The sequence below is a fragment of the Osmerus mordax genome, chromosome 25, assembly GCF_038355195.1.
Source record: "Osmerus mordax isolate fOsmMor3 chromosome 25, fOsmMor3.pri, whole genome shotgun sequence".
Taxonomy (NCBI): Eukaryota; Metazoa; Chordata; class Actinopteri; order Osmeriformes; family Osmeridae; genus Osmerus; species Osmerus mordax.
This window is the reverse complement of record NC_090074.1, coordinates 1,952,480-1,971,326: the sequence shown is the minus strand read 5'-3', so window position 1 is coordinate 1,971,326 and position 18,847 is coordinate 1,952,480. Positions and strand designations below refer to the sequence as shown.

Sequence of the window (18,847 nt, the reverse complement as noted above, 5' to 3'; positions counted from 1 at the left end):
AATGTAGGCAATTTATATTCCCCATACGGAAACGAGGGGCTGAACACCGTAGGCCATATTGGAAATATTTCGATGTGTCAAGGTTAAATATTCATAACAATATGTCCTCATAAAACTAAATTGCAGAATGCAACCTCGTATGATGTTACACAAATAGCTTACTATCTAAACCTTATATGCCCATCTACAAACTCTGAATAGTAGCAAATATACTATAGGTAAATGCAAATGAACCTATAATTATAGCCCAAGCGTGGACCCATGTTCATAGTTTCAAAATTGATGAATATAATTAAAATAGGCCTATTCTCTATATTACTTTTCTCATTTATGATGTATTTGCTTATGACTATTATGACGGGCCTAATGTAAATGAGGCATCTTAAATTACTATAGAGGGCACACTATGAATAAAACATAACATTCCCTCACGGTTTAGGTTATAATGGTTTGTGTGTGAGAAATGAGTGAACGTATTTAGTTCGTGTTTAGTTTACAAATAGGCCCAACTGATTTACATAAACCATCCGTGACTGATTAAAGAAAACCAAAAAAAATTATACAAATAATTGTAATATCAATATGAATCCCCATTGTTGATATTATTAGTTTTATCTTGCTATAACCCCAATCACACACATAATCAAACAGATTCTTTGTTATTGTCATATTGTGAACATCATGATCTTCACAGTATAGCTGTACTCTTGGTGCAGGACAGTCAAGGTCATCTATGGTGGACAGCATCTAGTGGCTACAATGTGTAGTGTCAGTCTGGAAAACAGATAAAATCAAACATAAGATCCTGTTTATGGCAGATTCTGAAAAACCCCTTTGCAAACAAGTACTTGATGGGTTACCGTTTGTTTATCATTATATACCTCTGAACAATATTATTAATATTTTATTATATAAATGTATATGCCCTACTACTGTCAATGATGTAATAAGATACTAGGGGAGGGAAATATAGTAATTCAGGTGTAGTTATCACTGTAATCTTTTCTGTCATTTATTTTTTTCCATCCTAATTCATTTAGTGCACAGGGAAAATTAAGACCGTTATTCTAGTCATCTCCAGCATAGCCGAGTCACTGTGATATAACTGTCAGAAAATAGGTCATTATCACTGACTTCAGACTCTGAACAGCCAGGAGTCTTCTAGGAAAGTCTAAAGCCATGTTGATCTCACACAGATCAAATATAAACTAAGTTTCTTTGCCAATAACTTAGGCCAACAGATCTGCATTTCACGTGTGAGACAGGTAACAGGCTTGATAATGACACAGATCAGTGTAGTGCTGAGGTAGTCAGATGGCTGAGCGGTGAGGGAGTCGGGCTAGTAATCTGAAGGTTGCCAGTTCGATTCCCATCCGTGCCAAATTACGTTGTGTCCTGGGGCAAGGCACTTCACCCTACTTGCTTCGGGGGGAATGTCCCTGTACTAACTGTAAGTCGCTAATAAGAGCGTCTGCTAAATGACTAAATGTAAATGTAGTGCTGAAGGAAGTAGGAAAAGTTTCTCATGACATGAGTGACTTAGTGAAACAGTTAGGGTTAATCCACAGATAGATTAAGGTGAGTGTTTGGGGGTAGCAGTGCTACTTGTGTGTGTGAGTGTGTCTGTATTATAACTGCATAAACCAAGTCAATATTTTCTTTTCTAGGTTAATGCCACTGATGACAGATTAAAAGACCTAGGCAGGTTTGAGGAACAGGAATCATGGCCAGAAAAGGGAAGGTGAGTCAGGAGAGAGAGAAGGTGTGGTCAAGCCAGGCTTCTAATCCTGAATTATCCAGCAGGTCAGGCCTCTCACTTCTGGATTAGACCGCACTGTCTCCTCACAAGACAAAACAAAGACTCCGTTGCGGTCAGCTTTCATAAATTCAAGCTCCTCACAGGGAAATCCTCAGAGGGTATTTTTATTGTCCGTCTTGGCTTGTGGAACACAAACGCTTCTAACTCCACTCCAGATTTCCTCTTTGGATTATTTGCGAAAACAGCAACTCTGACGCCACTTTGGAGCCATGGCGTTGCTTAAATCAGGCTTGCTATGGAGAAAGGGTAAGTCGCTTTGATATTATTATCAATTAGGGTATACAGTGTATCATGTCAACAAAAATGATTAATGTATGGAAGATGTGGTATACATAGTGTCTCAGATGAAAACTAATTACAGAGTTGACGAGATATCACATGTATGCCTAAAGCCTGAACAGATAAACAAGACCAAAGGAACGGTTTTGTGGGAGACAAGAAGAGAGAGGAAAGGCATTATCTAAAAATAGTTTAGGGTTTTGTCAACGTTTAAAGTTTAAATGGTGGCTCTAGCTGAAAGATTGAGGAAGAAGAAGGATTTGGAAGTTGAAGAAGTTTAAAGAAGTACACACTGTCTATCTTTGCTTTGTTTTGAAATCTATGTCCTGGTTAACAGTGGATGATTTCATGAGGTAAAAGTTACATAAAATAAAGTCAATGAGCTAGTGGCAGAAAACAAACTGGAGGAATGGAGTGGTTCTGGAATGTGGAAACGCTTAGTGTTATGAAACTACAATCCGCCCTCTATTCATCCTTAATCCAATTAACTATCTGAGTTACCCAATCAATGACTCTCTGGGCAATTAGACAACCAATGGGGCAGCACTCCTTTGAATGCATGACACCAACAGACAAGCATGTTTGTATTTTACGTGGATGGGACAACCACACGTGAAATAAGCCCTAAAATGCCCGAATAATTATTAAGTCTTCATGGAGGCGCTTGAAATGACTGTGGGCTCCTTATCTCTAAATCAATCATCACTTAATTCTGTGATAACCCAGCATCCCAAATTAGACTATATTCTGACTAGAGTAGAATGAATGGTATGGAAAACATTATCAGTACACTTTCCTTGGACAGTCAGACATTAACAGTTGTCCACCATCACCTTGTCCACTGTCCGCCCCTCTCTTCAGGCTCCGTCCTCAAGCGCTGGAAGCTGAACTGGTGTGACCTGTGGATCGACGGGAGTCTGGTGTTCTACAAGACGGAGAGCAGACGCGAGTACGAACACAGAGTCAACCTCAAGACGAGCTGTGTGGATGTGATGATCGGTCTCGAGTGTGGAGGTGGGTTCTGTGTGGTGTGTGTGAGAGAGAGGTTACCCAGAGATACAGAGAGAGTGTGTGAGAGTGTGTGTGTGTGTGTGTGTACACGCAAACAAGTAACTTGTTGTCTTTTGATCAGCTGTACCCCCTGAGAGTCACCCTAGAGAGAACCTACTAGTGATCCAGCTGAAAGATGGCTCCCAGATCATCGCGTGTGCCAACAGTGAAGATGAGGCGCTGTAAGACCACCTACTATTATCTACTTTCTCTCTCTGTATACATCTCCCTTTCCCTTGACCTCACCCCTTTCTTTCTATCTCTCTCTGTCTCTTTCTCTCTCTCTCCCCTCACTCTCTCATTATACACATTCAGACTGTTCAGTGTATAACATGCATGTATACATGTCAATATATAGGCTGTTTGCGACAAATATCCATTCATTCATTTTCTCTTTACTTGTCCTCACAGAGCATGGAAGTTGACTGTTATGGAGGCAAAACGAAATCCAGTAAGTTAATGAGTAACAATTCACATTGAGCTGCCTTATATCAACCCTAAACATATACAAAGTCGTTGTAAGTGCTATCGGTGCTACAGTGCACTTATAGAGGAAAAAAGCCCCTTATAAGGGTTTCTGCGAACCTTATGGTTCTTTAATTTAAAACATCTTTAAATGGTTCTTCTTTCACTGTAATTAGTTCCAGATAAGACATTCTAGAACTCATTGCAATCGACTTTGAGATTCAGAAGTAGCTCGATGCTAAGTAGGTGTTAATCTTCCTTCCCTGTAGGCAGTGTTTACCTATGACCCGTACGATGACTCATACCAATCTGTCCCGCTCTGCGGCCACAACACCGTCAATCTCCCGCCTGGCTCAGGTAAGGACACGTGTGGGCATCTACAAAAAAAACGTGTAAAACCAACGCCTCCTTGAGTCATGTGATTATAATAAACAGTCCAATAGGATGATTGATATTATTCATCATATAACTAAGTAACAACTAATAATCCAAATTTAGCACTGCATTTCAGTAGCTGTAATATTTACATTTAGTCATTTAGCAGACGCTCTTATCCAGAGCGACTTACAGTAAGTACAGGGACATTTCCCCCGAGGCAAGTAGGGTGAAGTGCCTTGCCCAAGGACACAACGTCGTTTTGCACAGCCGGGATTTGAACCAACAACCTTCTGATTAATAGCCTGACTCCCTAACCGCTCAACCATCTGACCCCCATATATAATATAACCTGTGTCATTATGAAACCTTGTTTCTGTTCCATTAAACTTGCATTGCGTCGTGCACACCTGAGAGCTCATTCGGTTCCCCTCACACTCAGGTACACATCATGTGATCATCCAGAGGGACCCCTACGATGACTTCGGGGAGCAGATTGTTCTGGGGATGCTCGCTGGAATGGCGGCGGGCGCTGCCATGCGCTCCTTTCTCTGGATGCCGTTCTGGTTCTGTTGAAAGAACCTCTGGATTCCTGCCTGTTTTTCCCTGGCCTCCCTCTTCGAGAACATTAACTGATAGGCACGGAGGCTTTAGTATGACGCAACTACTTAGTGATGATGCTATTGGCCTAACGGCTACAAAATGTTGTTTATTTTTGTCTCTCCGATTGTGTTTTTTTTTTCTTAGTGTGAATAGGCTACCATCCTTCTTATGGTGAAGCTAATCCAAAATTGGATAGGGCCTATGTGAAGAGGAAATATCTTGTAAATAAGTTGTGTATGTTTTGTCCTCAGTACTGTACAGTTTGGTCTGGTTATCAAATGTGTATAAAAAAAAAAACAACAATAATGAACATTTGCCTGAGATTCGTTGCCAAGGGACCACATGCTAATTTAAGCAAGTTTTGTAACATGTCATGGTCTCTGACTGCCAATTTGCTTATTAAAAATGTATCAACCCATGTTTTATGATTCTTATGAAGTAAATGTCAAGCATCATCTGTTTGAGAGGAAGCCACTAGGGAGAGACAGAGGACTGTGGACAGGTAGAGTTTTTAATAAGTAGGCTACTTTGAACGCTGCATGTATTGTTTAAAATAACCTTCAAACAAGATGTTAACACTGAGGTCACATATTGTGACGAAGGCTATCAAAATATGTGACCTCTTGTGCCCAGGTCTAGCTGTTGACCAGATCGGTGACTGTCTTTTGGTTATAATACATGGCAAGGATATAAGTCACCTGAGATGGTTTGATTGGAGCGTCAGACATTTTCAGCCATGTAACAGGGAGGTCACCTGGGCACAAGAGGTCATATATTTTTATAGCTGTCGTCAGAATATGTGACCTTACTGTTACATGGCTAAAAATGTCTGACACACCAACCAAACCGTTTTAGGTGTCTTCTTTTATCTTCCCAGGTTGGCCTATAAAGTGATCAATCAGATAAAATGTCTAAAGACAATGTTGCAACTGTCTTACCTTTACCTTTAAAACTGTTCTGAATAATAAAAGTCGAGTTAGGAAAGTCATAAATTATTTAACGTGCCTACTGCATATATTGAGTGATCACTTACATTTGTTAAAACTGGTAAAATAGGCTACAACTCAGTAAATCCACTCTAGAATAGCCTATATAAAAATAGGTTCGAAAAATAATCTAATAAGTAATAGACGTAAACGTTCTAAATATGTAAACATCCAAAGATCGCCTCAAGAAAACTCGAGGAAAAACAACCGAAAAACTTGGATATTTCCGCGAAAATATCAAAACAGTTTAGAAATGAATTCAGTTGCATTATGGGAGACGGATGATTGACACAGCAGCCATTTTCCTTCTGGACTCACAGCTTCCATTGTGTGAGAGATAGTAAATACTGACACTGGTGACAACCATAACATTTATTTCTCAACGAAAAAACGTGTGTATTCACTCCAGGTAAGTTCCAAATTTTACCATATATTTTTGTCTAAAACACTTAATTACCGTTTTGTAAAAGTTTTTGATTTGTTAAACTTAATTTTATATCAAAATAGGCTTTTATTCTTACGGTGTAGAAATGGAGAATCGACTGCCGCGATGCCAGAGAAAGGGGCTTTCTACTTCCACTGGTCTAGGCAGAGAGAACATTCCGCTCCACTTTCATGTGCATTTTTACTTCGCTCAAACGATATAAACAAACGTTCGCCTGAAACTCTAAGCGAGTTTTAGGATACCTACATTTGTCTACTTTGATATCCTAATATTCGATGTCACATTTATTTTGTAGTTTTTGAGAGATTTTTAAAAGTTTATGTCCCGCTCTTTGCCTTAACATTGGTAGGCTCATTCGATTGCTCCTCCATCTGAGGCCGCCATAATCTTGCGGTTAGAGGCGGGACTACATTCATCCACGCGCCCCTACGGTCTGCACAAAATGACTCGATTGGTCGTCAACTACGACATTGACGATCGGATTGGATAGTTTTACATTGAGGTCTCAATACTCGTCTGATTGGTTAAATCAGTATCTAGCGCTTTTAGACTGGCCACATTGTTATTACAGCTGTTTATCAAAATACATATTACCAAAGCCACCTCAAATGAAGACGATACATCATAACGATTCACTATAAGCTTATCATATTCGACAAATTGAAAAATGCTGTTCACGATGTATTGATCTGTAGACAAAATAACTGATTTGCAAAACAGAAAGTAAACACGTTGTGGTAGCGCGTCAACAGAAGCACAGTTGTTGACGTCGCGTTGTTTTTCGTCGTTTTCTCAGGTGATAACTCGAAATGGCTCGTACCAAGCAGACTGCCCGTAAATCCACCGGAGGAAAAGCTCCACGCAAACAGCTGGCTACCAAGGCTGCCCGCAAAAGCGCACCCTCTACAGGTGGAGTGAAGAAGCCCCATCGCTACAGGTACGACACCAGCTCCCTCCAACACTCACAGGCGGACTAGGGTTCAAACTCCGTGAAGTCGAGTTGTACCCCGCCGAACGCAACAGATGGCAAACACAACTTTCCATGCACGATTTGTTTTTCGGTTTGGATAAAAGATCCAGATAAATGTATACAAATTTGCAACCAGGCTCCAAAACCTAAATCACAGACCTTAAAATCGTCCTAACCTTCCCCCCCTTACTATGTGTTCTGGTTGCAGGCCCGGGACCGTGGCTCTGAGAGAGATCCGTCGGTACCAGAAGTCCACTGAGCTGCTGATCCGCAAGCTGCCCTTCCAGCGCCTGGTGAGAGAGATCGCCCAGGACTTCAAGACCGACCTGCGCTTCCAGAGTGCTGCCATCGGAGCCCTGCAGGTGAGTGTGTGGGGGGTCGGTGGGGGTGGGGACTAGTAAAAATAATAACTACATTAAGAGTAATAAAATGTTGTTATTCTATTTAAATTGTTCTTAGCTTTAGTGATGAATAGAACAATGAGGACTTTTATCACGTCTGTGTGAGGGTCTACCGTGTCTCTAAAATGTCTGTCAAGACATTCTGCAAACAGAATCTACCTGCGGGTGCCAACAAGAGGGAGGGAGTCAGGGAGGGAGTCAGATGGCTGAGCGGTTAGGCAGTCAGGCTATTAATCAGAAGGTTGTTGGTTCAATTCCCGGCCGTGCAAAATTACGTTTTGTCTTTGGGCAAGGCACTTCACCCTACTTGCCTCGGGGAGAATGTCCCTGTACTTACTGTAAGTCGCTCTGGATAAGAGCGTCTGCTAAATGACTAAATGTAAATGTAAACAAGGTGACCTGACCCCTCTGATCCCTCCGTCTGCATGTCTCTCTCTTGCAGGAGGCCAGTGAGGCGTACCTGGTGGGCCTGTTCGAGGACACCAACCTGTGTGCCATCCACGCCAAGCGTGTCACCATCATGCCCAAAGACATCCAGCTGGCACGCCGTATCCGCGGGGAGCGCGCCTAAGACCAGACTCCGCCCCCTTCCCCCCCCTCCCACCTATCTCTCCCCCTCTCTCTCTTTAATGTTTCACTTCCCCTATTTTCGTATTCGTCGCCTCTCACTATCCCCCCCTCTTCCCGTTCAACCCCGACTCTCCCTCCCCCAGCCCCCCTCTCCCTCCCCCAGCCCCCCCTCCCTCCCTCACCACCCCCCTCTCCCTGCTATCTTGGTAGACTTTAGAGTAACCGTGGTTACGGTGGGATAGAATTGTGTTGGAGCGTTGTCGCTCAGAGTTTTGTCTTCGACAGATGTTTTAGGGTAACCTTTTTTTCGTGCATGTAATAGATGTTGCTGATCGATCGCGCACACACACACCTCACACACACACACACACATAGAACGGAAAGTTTGTTAAGTGCAACGTTGCTTGGTTGTGTGTGTGTGTTTCTTGGGGGTGACAGACAGCCTGCAGCTGAGGGGCGGGGGGGCTGGTCTGCTTAAGGGGAGCAGCAACTTCCACAGCAGGGTGCTACTAAAACTAACCCCCCCGGCCTCCCTGCCTGTCTGCCTCTGCCCTGCCTCTGCCCTGTCTGAACCCTCCCTCCCTGCCTTCCTGCCTCCCTCCCTCTCTGTCTCCCTCCCTCCCTGCCTCCTTCCCTCCCTGCCTCCCTCCCTCTCTGTCTCCCTCCCTGCCTCCCTCTCTCCCTCCCTGTCTCCCTCCCTGTCTGCCTCCTTCCCTCCCTGCCTGCCTCCCTCCCTGTCTGCCTCTCTCCCTCCCTGTCTGCCTCCCTCCTTCCCTCCCTCTCTCCCTCCCTCCCTGCCTCCCTCTCTCTCTCCCTCCCTCCCTCCCTCCCTCCCTCCCTGCCTCTCTCCCTCCCTGCCTCCCTCCTTTCCTCCCTCCCTGTCTGCCTCCCTCCCTGCCTCTCTCTCTCCCTGCCTCCTTCCCTCCCTCCCTCCCTCCCTGCCTCTCTGCCTCCCTCCCTGTCTGCCTCCCACCCACTCTGAACGTCAACGCTTCCTTCACCTTCCTCTTTACCTGGAACTTGACCGCTTACTTGTCCCCTCTCTTACTTGTAATTCCACCTCTATGGTGGAAGGGGAGCAATATTGTTCTGTTGTTAGTGTGTGTTTGTGAGTTCTGATCAGTCAAACAAATTGTATTCGCAGAGAAAAAAAAAAGAAGAAAAAAAAAAGTGGTTACTTAAAAAATATTGATAACTATAAATGTGGATATGGTGTCAATTTCTTTTTCTTTTTTGATAATTCAGACATACTATGTCGTTTTATTTTTACCACTCAAATTATGGTGTAAAAGGATCTACGTTTTCCACATGGCAAACTCACTGTTTTTTCAGAATTATTTCTATTTTTCTTCTGTTTGGAAAAATCAGGAAAGGGTTCTGCTATTCCGACGGCAGCCACAAGGGGGAGCTACATGATAACCTCTTGTTCAGTCTAGCTCCACAATCCCGTCTTCATCCATGTTCCCTCCATCCATCTTACTCTACATGTGTCTATGTAGATCAGCATTAATTGTAACTACAGTTGAAGGGTCGGCTTGGTAGCAAGAATTACTCTTTTCGTTTGGGTGTCCCCTGTCTTTTTCACTCTATCGATGACCAGTCCATAAAATCAGTCGTTTTCTCAAAAAATAATTGTGATGGAACAATATAACCTCATGTTAGTTTTTTTTTTCTTACGTTTTTTTTTTTTTCTTTCTTATTCCTCAAGATTTTCAGATGTTTAAATGAGCTGATCTTTGTATTTTCAAAATTTCTCATATTATCGTGGTAATAAATAGATGTTACACAAAATAGCCTGTTGGGTTTCTTCATTTGAATATTTGTGTTAGATATCCTCCTGTTTCCTGTGTGTGTCTTCTGTGTCTAGCTGTGCAGTTACATATCCTCCTGTGTCCTGTGTAGCTGTGCAGTTACATATCCTCCTGTGTCCTGTGTAGCTGTGCAGTTACATATCCTCCTGTTTCCTGTGTGTGTCTTCTGTGTCTAGCTGTGCAGTTACATATCCTCCTGTGTCCTGTGTAGCTGTGCAGTAGAACGTGGACCAGCACCAGTGGATGTGGCTGGTGTCCGGCGGTGAACTGTTGTGTGAGCGGTGTCTGTTGTTAACTCAAGATACCATCTTCATTCAGTTGACTGTGTGTGTGTGTCTGCTCTCCTGTGTGTGTGTGTGTGTGTGTGTGTGTGTGTGTGTGTGTGTGGGTGTCTGCTCTCCTGTGTGTGTGGGTGTGTGTGTGTGCTCTCCTGTGTGTGTGTGTGTCTGCTCTCCTGTGTGTGTGTGTGTGCTCTTCTGTGTGTGTGTGTGTGTGTGTGTCTGCTCTCCTTTGTGTGTGTGTGTGTGTGTCTGCTCTCCTGTGTGTGTGTGTGTGTGTGTGTGTGTGTGTGTGCTCTCCTGTGTGTGTGTGTGTGTGTGTGTGTGTGCTCTCCTGTGTGTGTGTGTGTGTGTGTGCTCTCCTGTGTGTGTGTGTGTGTGTGTGTGTCTGCTCTCCTGTGTGTGTGTGTCGGCTCCAGTGTACACACAAGTATGTTTACCTTCTTCGGCCTCATAGTGCCACACCTAACAGGAACCCAGAAAGCAGTTGGTAGAAGCGGTGATGACCAGTCGGATACCATATACAGTTATACAGCGTTTACCCTTTCATGTTTGTATGGACACAGTAAATACCCACTTGTAAACCACCCCTAACGAAAAAATGTGTTTTGTTCCGGTAGATTCTTTTATTTATTTTTTATACATGCCACTTTTTCAGTCACCACTACACCACAGGTGAAGAAAGAGCCCTAATACGGCCCGGTGGTCGAACTGCAGCATCATTCCGTGCAACAAGGTTGAGAGGGGCCGCAGGTGAGAGGAGCAGGGATAGAAAAGGCCACAAGCAGTCTCTTCAAGAGCAGGAAAGGAAGATGGCCGCCTCCTCTTGTCGACGTGCTCGTCCGACATGCTCGCCCGACCTGCTCACCCGGGCCTGAGCCTGTGTGTGTTCACCTTCCCCAAGGCTCAAGGACCAGGGGGGTCATGTGATCCACCCCCCAACACATCTGTTCCAGGCAGGGATTACGGCACAAATGTCTGTCTGAAACTCTCAGTGCTGATGGCCAGATTACCCCCCACACTGCAGCCACCGAGAGAGATTAACCAATCAGGGCACCGGAATAAAGGCAGGGATTAACCAATCAGACCGCAGAGAGGGAGTGCGCTGGGATTAAAACTGGTTCAAAGTGGGATTAGGGCAGAGTCGGATGCGCAGAAACCCTGCCTTTTCCTCTATACTTTCAGAGTTTCAGTGATATAGTTGTATTTTGAAAAATGCAGCCTTCAATTATTTATCACGATGGGAGATAATTGCTGCCTTACTGTGTATTTGACAGATTTTTAATCCATGTAAAATATTTTGTACCGGTGTGTGAAGAAGAAGACATGGGGGAGTTTTAGATTAAATGTTCTAAAGGTACACCACTTTTTCCTTAATCACTGTATATGTACATTTGTTTCAGTTTCTTTAGATATCCTAAACTCACTTTTAATGCCCATGAACCAAAACAGAATGAAACAAACAAGTACAGTATTTCTACTTGACTTGTGGTCGTGTTGCATGCCTGTAACCAGGTCAGCCAGGGATTACAGAATAGTCAGCAGAGTTTTGTGGAGGGGAGGGAGGGTAAGAAAGAGTGGATATGCCTGGTGTCTACTGGAGGGACAACAAACCACGTGTCACAGCCAAAGCACTCAGGTTCGAAGATAAAAGGGAGAGATGAAGGCTGAGGAGGGACATGGGAGGCCTTCCTGGGGTCAGAGGCCTGGACTAGGAAACGTTTATAGAGAAGCACGGACACGAGGAAGAACAGACAGACAGACAGGCCAACAGATAGGCTGACAGACAGGCTAACAGACAGGCCGACAGACAGACTGACAGGCCGACAGGCAGACAGACAGACAGACAGACAGACAGACAGACAGACAGGCAGGCAGGCAGGCAGGCAGGCAGGCAGGCAGGCAGGCAGACAGGTTGCATGATGTTGCAAGGAGACACAACCACTGAGGAGAGAGGAGAGAACAAACGAAGTGGAGGACAGCGTAAAGCAAAGACAAACAGACAGGTTGACGCCTACATACTGTGAATATGGGAAGAGAGAGAGGACAAGGACACAAGATGGTGGACGGAGGAAGAAAGAGAAGGGGGAGGAAGGAAAAAGAGACAGATGGGCGAGAGAGGGAGAGAGAGACAGAGATGGGGGAGGGAGAGAGACAGAGATGGGGGAGGGAGAGAGACAGAGATGGGGGAGAGAGAGAGAGGGACAGAGGGACAGGGAGTAATCCTGACTAATTCACTTAGGGCATTGCTGAAGGGAAGCTAAGAGGATTGGGCCACTCCCAGAATCAGATCAGCAAAAATAACCGACAGCAAGATAGAGCAGAGACAGATATTCAGGACAGGGTGAATATCCCTGAATATGAAACACACCAGAGAGGAACTAGAGAACAAACTCTATTACATTTCTGACACATTACCACTTATGCTGCCTGAAAAGAAACTGACTGGATTCTGAACTCACTCAGAACCCATTGATGTTTCTCAAATGAAAGAGTCCTTCAGGTAATATATCATTGCCACGATGTCAGATACGGAACTCTCATTTTGAAACTCACAAAATCAGGATTATCGGTAGGCAAATTTGTATTCAAGTTAGCTTTAATGTCACAAAACAAAACATTGAGAAAGATAAGTTGTTTCATATAGAATAGCAATGGCGCTAGCCTAACACCTTAATAATAAATAAGCTTCCGAAACAAGTGTCAAAATATCCAAATGACGATCTAAACTGAAGCAAAGATAACATATGACTAAAAACTCAAATTAACCAATACTGATGGTCCCTTCAGAGAGAGACGTGACGATGAGAAAAGGTCAAAGCTCCTTGTAAGCCGAGCCTTAGGCCTCCCACCTCCTACAACTGAGTTTCTTACAAGCGACATTCAAGCCATCAACATTAAAATCTACGTAAATAAAGAGCATTTGCTGAGCGACGATAGAGAGGTTGGTGGTTATAACCTGTTAACCCAAAGAGGAACCGTCGGGTTCTCTTGATACGGTTCCACAGGTTTGGAACCGAGCGCAGCAAGATCGGTTTCTGAGTTTCTGTCCATTCTGGAGGACTGGCCTTCTGTCCCTGTTGAACTGCACGAGGGAGAGAGAGTAGGCCTATTTGATGTCCTGCATTTAGAGACGAGAGATATGAGCAGCTCCCGTTTCCAGCTTTCTCCCCTCCCCTGAAAGAAAGACACATTCTACAGGGGTTGCTTTGAGGAAGAAAATAAAACCCACACACACACACACAAAAAAAACAAGCAAACAAACAAGAAACTTAGAATAAAAGACAACAAAACTAAAAGGAACCTCAGCCAGGGTTAGCCGTTTCTGGCGAGGGGCTCGTTGAGACAGGTTAGCTTGTCACACTCCACTTTGTCACCTCCTCCTCATCCTCTTCCTCGTCGCTACAGGACCTGGAACTTCCAGGAATTCTGGTCTTTGTGGTCCAGACAATCCATAGTGGTGAAGCCCAGCTTCCAGGCCTGCTGGTCTTTGTAGTCCAGGCAGTCCACGGAGCTGAACCCTAGAGAGGAGGCTGTGCCGTAGCCCTGGGAGGAGAGCGAGGCCGGGGACTGGCTCAGAGAGCCCCCCATGGAGGGGACGGTGATGGGGCTGAGGGCTCCCCCGGTGGCGGAAAGCTGCGAGTGCATGGGGGACAGGTAGGCACTGCAGTCCAGGCCGGTGAAGTAGGAGGAGGTGCCCGTGTAGCCCTGGGTGTAGGCGGAGGGCTGGCCGTAGCTCATGGGGTAAGCGGAGGGGCGCTGCATGCAGGGAGCAGCAGAGGATGCCAGAGGGTCGGGGAGGGGTGATATGGCAGGGCTCCAGATGGATACGGCTGCGTTGCCCTGGTTAGAGCTGGGGGCCAGGGAAGGGCCTTGGGGGATGGGGGAGGGGCTGTAGGACCCGGAAGGGTTGCCGACGGGGTCGGGGGGGTTGGGATCCTGGGCCGGTGACGTCTTCTTCTTGGGGGGGCGGGGCTTGGACTGGCCGCTGCTCTGTTGCTGCTGCTGGCGGCATTTGGCGCGGCGGTTTTTGAACCAGACCTGCAGAGACGGACACACGTTATTAACGGTATAGCCTAATCATCGCGCGGTACATTCACTCGTCTTACGTACACAACTGCCATCGCTTTCCCTGAGGCTTTACGTTATTTAAAGCAATCTCACACCAACGGCTTCTACAATTGGCAGAGCTGTTGTTTTGACGTGCCCACTAAAACTCTCCCAAACACTCAAAACTCTGCACGTCATGCACCTAGACTCAGGTTGCGTTTCAGACACCTTGTCCTGACCGTACCTGGACTCGTGATTCGGGCAGGTTGATCTTGAGGGCCACCTCCTCTCTCATGAAGATGTCTGGATAGCGCGTCTTTGAGAACAGAGCCTCCAGGATGTCCAGCTGCGTGCGCGTGAAGGTGGTGCGCTCGCGCCGCTGCTTCCGCGGGGTGGCTGAGAAATCCAGAGATACAGAAACTGTGTGATAATAATGGTAATGATCGGTTGGCATGATTAATGAGAACACTCAAAATTCTGTATGTCAAAGAGAGGTTTCCTACAATGATACAAATTTTTTTTTTACAGGACGTACGCCTATTTAACATATCCTGTTGAACATTTTAATTTGGGTGATTTAGAAGTTATTTTTCTATCTGAACGATATCTGTTTTACCGGAGCCCAATACATTGCTAATAGACAGGTTGAATGCAATACCTGAGCACGTAGATGTGGACTATTCTATGTCATATTTCGTAGGAGATATATAGCAATTAAATAGATTTCTATGCGATAAAATGATGGTTTGAATTGTAATTTCGAAATACTTTCTGACCTCGTAATGTTTACAGTTGAAATTATAATTCACCTCTTAGTGGTAGTCTAATACTAAGCTAAGTTAGTAAATAGTAAAAGTCTTGAAACTACATTTGACGTCGCTTATCTGAAAAAATATTTGTATTTGAATGTTTTACCTGTGTTACGCACGAGCCTGGCCATCCTTGCGCGTAAAGCTAGATAGTATTTGGCTATTTGAAATGGGCCTACAAGAAACAAAGATGTTTAACGGTCAAATAAAGATGAAATGATACTCACAGGGGTATGCCACTGTAGTGTGTAGAAGATCCATGCCGGGACCAGGCAGATTTAACCCGTTCATGGAGTAATGAGGCTGCTTGATGTAGGACATCATCTTTGCGTGAGGATTTAAGTCCTTTCGTCCACTCGGTTTCCTCTCTGAACAGACACGGAAAACCACAGAATGAACTTTCCTAGTGCTTCTCCGTAGATTCTCAAAAGTTTGTAAATACGGTCCACCTTGAGCTGTGTACTGAATGCCTTTAGTGGAGCGCGTCACTGTCTGTGGAGATGTCCAAAAGTTTATGACAGAGCACCCTTATCTATTATCTTCTCTATTTTTACTTCACTGACCCGATACTATAGCAGCATTTGGAGTTAGACAGGATTCAAATGCTCTCATGAGTTTGGGACATGATGAAAGTGCGAGGATCCTTCCTTTCCCGATGTCTGCAAGCCTGGTACAGGTAAAAGGCGCGTGCTTCCGATGCGTCGGGGTGATACCGCTACACTGAGTAATTTTACCGACCGCACAAGCTAATTAGAGGTACAAAGTGGATGCACAGTAACCCCTCCCTTCTCTCTCTCTTTCTCGTTTTCTCTCTCTTCCCCCTCTCCCTCTCTCTCTCTTTCTCAGTCTCTCTATTTCTCTCTCCCTCTTTCCATCTCGCTTCGGCTGTCTCTATGGGCTGCCATATATTTCAATTCAAAGTAAATTTCGTTTTTCACATAAAACAGTCCACCAAGAACTAAATCTATATAATTATTTGGAAAACTGAAAAACAACTAATATAATATGGACATCGAATGTCTATCTTTCGGAAATTAGAACAATATGACTTAGATTTAAACAAATTATTAGGCCTATAGGCCCACATGATAATGAAAGACCTGATAATAAAGTCCATAAGAACATTGTCCAAAATGTAATTTTCATTTGTAATTTAAATACATTAATGGGAATTCTACAAAATCAAATTCTACCCTCTTTTATTGTGATCAAATAAAACAATTTGTTAGAAGAAATTGCCACATTTGATTGTGCCTTCAGAAAGTTTTTTGTTCTCTGTTTACATCTGGACCTTGAGTTTCTTTAACCAATATGTTGTTGTGTTGTCAGATCGTTACCAGATTACTGTAAACTGCGTTAAACCTGTGCAATAAACTATGTGATCTCAACACATTCGAAAATACACGCACGAACACACACGCATGTACACACACCCACACACACAAATTCACAAACACCCACAAAGCTCATTTGATTTATCATAATATGCTTTATCTGAAAAGTAAGTATCTTATCTCCAGATAAAGGCAGGAACGAGAGAGCAATCCATTCAGTTGTAGAGAGACACACTCAAAGAGATATTGTGATATCAAACAACAGAACAGAAGGAACTGCAGGTGGATTAAACTGACGTATGAATACAACTTTTTGAAACATCCAAAAACAAGAACGAGCAGACGGTATATGGTTCTTTTCGGGCACAGTTTGACGATGAAGACTTTTTCAGGTTGACTTTACATCAACCAACGAATCCCAGGAGATTTGAGACAAGATATCGAACCCAGGGACCAATACTTTCATGGACTAACTTTATTGGTTGAGTAAGACAGAACAGAGAAGTGCTTGGCAACAGCAGTCGGAAACATTGTTAAAATATGTGTATTTCTTCTCTGTTTATTTTTTATGTTGTAATACTTTATTCAAAACATTTCGTTACAATAAAGTTGTTTTAGTGTTACACGTGCGGACGTATGTTGGTGTCAGTTATAAATAATGATGTGTAAAATAAATTAGATGAGCAAAAAGATAAATACAAAGACAAAGAAAAAAACATGTTAAGTTTTGAAACTAACAAGTGTTGAGTAATAGTAGGACTTCACAAATAGAGCTTACCTCTGAATTTATGTAAACCGAAATAAAAGTAATGGATTTTGATCCAGAATGACGATGGGTTGACAATTGAAGAACATTTTAATGTTTTCTAACAAAGATTTGACCAGTTTCCAGTCATCATTATTTTCTGTGTTCTGACCAGTTCTGGTTATATTATTGACAAGGATATAATATATAATATATTTATAAATTATATATATAATATAATTTTATATCAGTACAAACGTAGAACACATATTCCCAGATGACAGATCCGCTAGATTAGGGGACAGATAGACATGGAGCTGCACGAGCAATTAGAGAAGTAGGGAAAAACTCTGAGCTGCTGTAATCCCTAGACACATGCTGCCACGTGCCCCACCCTCTAAACACACACAGACACATACACACACACAGACACATACACACATACAAACACATACACACACACGCGTGCCAACTGGTGCTATGGAAGAGGTTTGGGATTATTTTAAATTGGAGAACTGACTGTAATACAAAGACAAAAGAGAGAGAGAGAAAGAGAGAGAGAGAGAGAAAGAGAAGGAGAGAGAGAGAAAGAGAGAGAGAGAGAGAGAGAGAGAGAGAGAGAGAGAGAGAGAGAGAGAGAGAGAGAGAGAGAGAGAGAAAGAAAGACAGAGAAGGAGTGAGAGATGCAAACAGACAGAACGGCAAAGGAGACTCAGGTTTTGAAGGAAGGGCAAGCCAGGAAACAACCAAAACAATAGAAAAAACTGTAAAAAGAGAGGTTGCAAGAATCCAAGAGAGGTTGGCACTCGGATCTCGGTGATGGGGTGGAAATAGATAGGTGGAGGGGTGGAGAAGGAAAACCAGGTGAAGAGGTGGACAGGATGGAGGGAGGAGAATAGTCTGGGCCATGTCCTCACTGACACACTGCAATGCTTAATCCAGATTAAAATGTCTAAAACGGGTCGGGTAAATCTGCTGGCCAGCCAGTAAAACAGAGTGTGCTGTCAGTCGCAATCACTCACAGCACACACACACACACACACACATTAATACCCCCCCCCGCCCCTACACAAACACACACATCCCTAATCCCCAACACAGTGGCAATTTGCAATTGTGTGGAAACACTTTGTGTTCTCACACACCACACCAGTCACACACACTAGTACACAAAGACACATGCAGACACACACATCCTAATCTCTTGTGCACACTCAGTACCTGGTGAACCAGCAAGCCCACAGCACAACAACCCCCACCACTCTGTCCTTCTCACAGCCTGTCTGAGCACACCAGCTGGCCTCACCAATACTGGAAGAATCTATCTATGCATCTGTGCATCTGTGCATCTGTGTATCTGTGTATCTGTGTATCTGTGTATCTTTGTATCTTTGTATCTGTCGATTTGTCTGTCTGTCTGTCTGTCTGTCTGTCGGTTGGTCTGTCGGCCTATTTGTCTGTCTGTCTCTCTGTCGGTCTCTCTGTCTGTCTGTAGCTTTTTACTTAAGGTTTGCTTTATATTTTGTCACGCAATTCATCCTACAAACACTACAGTCTCATGCTATTAGTGAAACTTCCTGTAATTCACCCCCAAAAAAGCGATTGTGCTGGATTTTCATATTGCATTCCTCTGTCTGTGGGGTTTCTGTGTGTACGTTTTGTGCTTCTCGCTCTTTCTCTGTGTGTGTGTGTGTGTGTGAGTGTGTGTGATGAGTCAGGGGATGGTGTCTGAGGTGACAGTGTAGGTGACTGATTGCATTGGACAGTAATCTCGGGGTGGAGATTACCTGGGTGGTATTAGGGGAACTGGGTGCGTGGAACAGTTAGTGCTGAACTGGGAAAAAGGGCCAACGAGTC

General features: G+C 44.0%; 3 protein-coding genes across 4 annotated transcripts; 2 read left to right on the top strand and 1 right to left on the bottom strand.

Moving 5' to 3' along the window:
- The first annotated feature begins 2,028 nt into the window (after positions 1-2,028).
- Positions 2,029-4,564, top strand: plekhb1 (pleckstrin homology domain containing B1). Its single transcript, XM_067228733.1, has 6 exons — positions 2,029-2,065; positions 2,960-3,112; positions 3,231-3,330; positions 3,560-3,599; positions 3,883-3,970; positions 4,431-4,564. The coding sequence occupies exons 1-6, from the start codon at positions 2,029-2,031 to the stop codon at positions 4,562-4,564; spliced, it is 552 nt and encodes a 183-aa protein (XP_067084834.1).
- A 1,292-nt stretch (positions 4,565-5,856) lies between these two features.
- Positions 5,857-9,754, top strand: h3f3c (H3 histone, family 3C). The gene is made up of 4 exons (XM_067228734.1): positions 5,857-5,986; positions 6,819-6,959; positions 7,201-7,354; positions 7,836-9,754. Exons 2-4 carry the CDS (start codon positions 6,832-6,834, stop codon positions 7,962-7,964), a joined length of 411 nt encoding a protein of 136 aa, XP_067084835.1. The 5' UTR covers positions 5,857-5,986; positions 6,819-6,831; the 3' UTR covers positions 7,965-9,754.
- A 3,700-nt stretch (positions 9,755-13,454) lies between these two features.
- Positions 13,455-15,235, bottom strand: crx (cone-rod homeobox). 2 transcript variants are annotated; one of them, XM_067228712.1, is made up of 3 exons: positions 15,139-15,235; positions 14,347-14,522; positions 13,455-14,093 (listed from the first exon to the last, which is right to left on the bottom strand). In XM_067228712.1, exons 1-3 carry the CDS (start codon positions 15,233-15,235, stop codon positions 13,455-13,457), a joined length of 912 nt encoding a protein of 303 aa, XP_067084813.1. The 2 variants fall into 2 exon arrangements, with proteins under 2 accessions (XP_067084813.1, XP_067084814.1); XM_067228713.1 differs by having other exon boundaries at positions 14,347-14,498.
- Between the last annotated feature and the right edge of the window lie 3,612 nt (positions 15,236-18,847).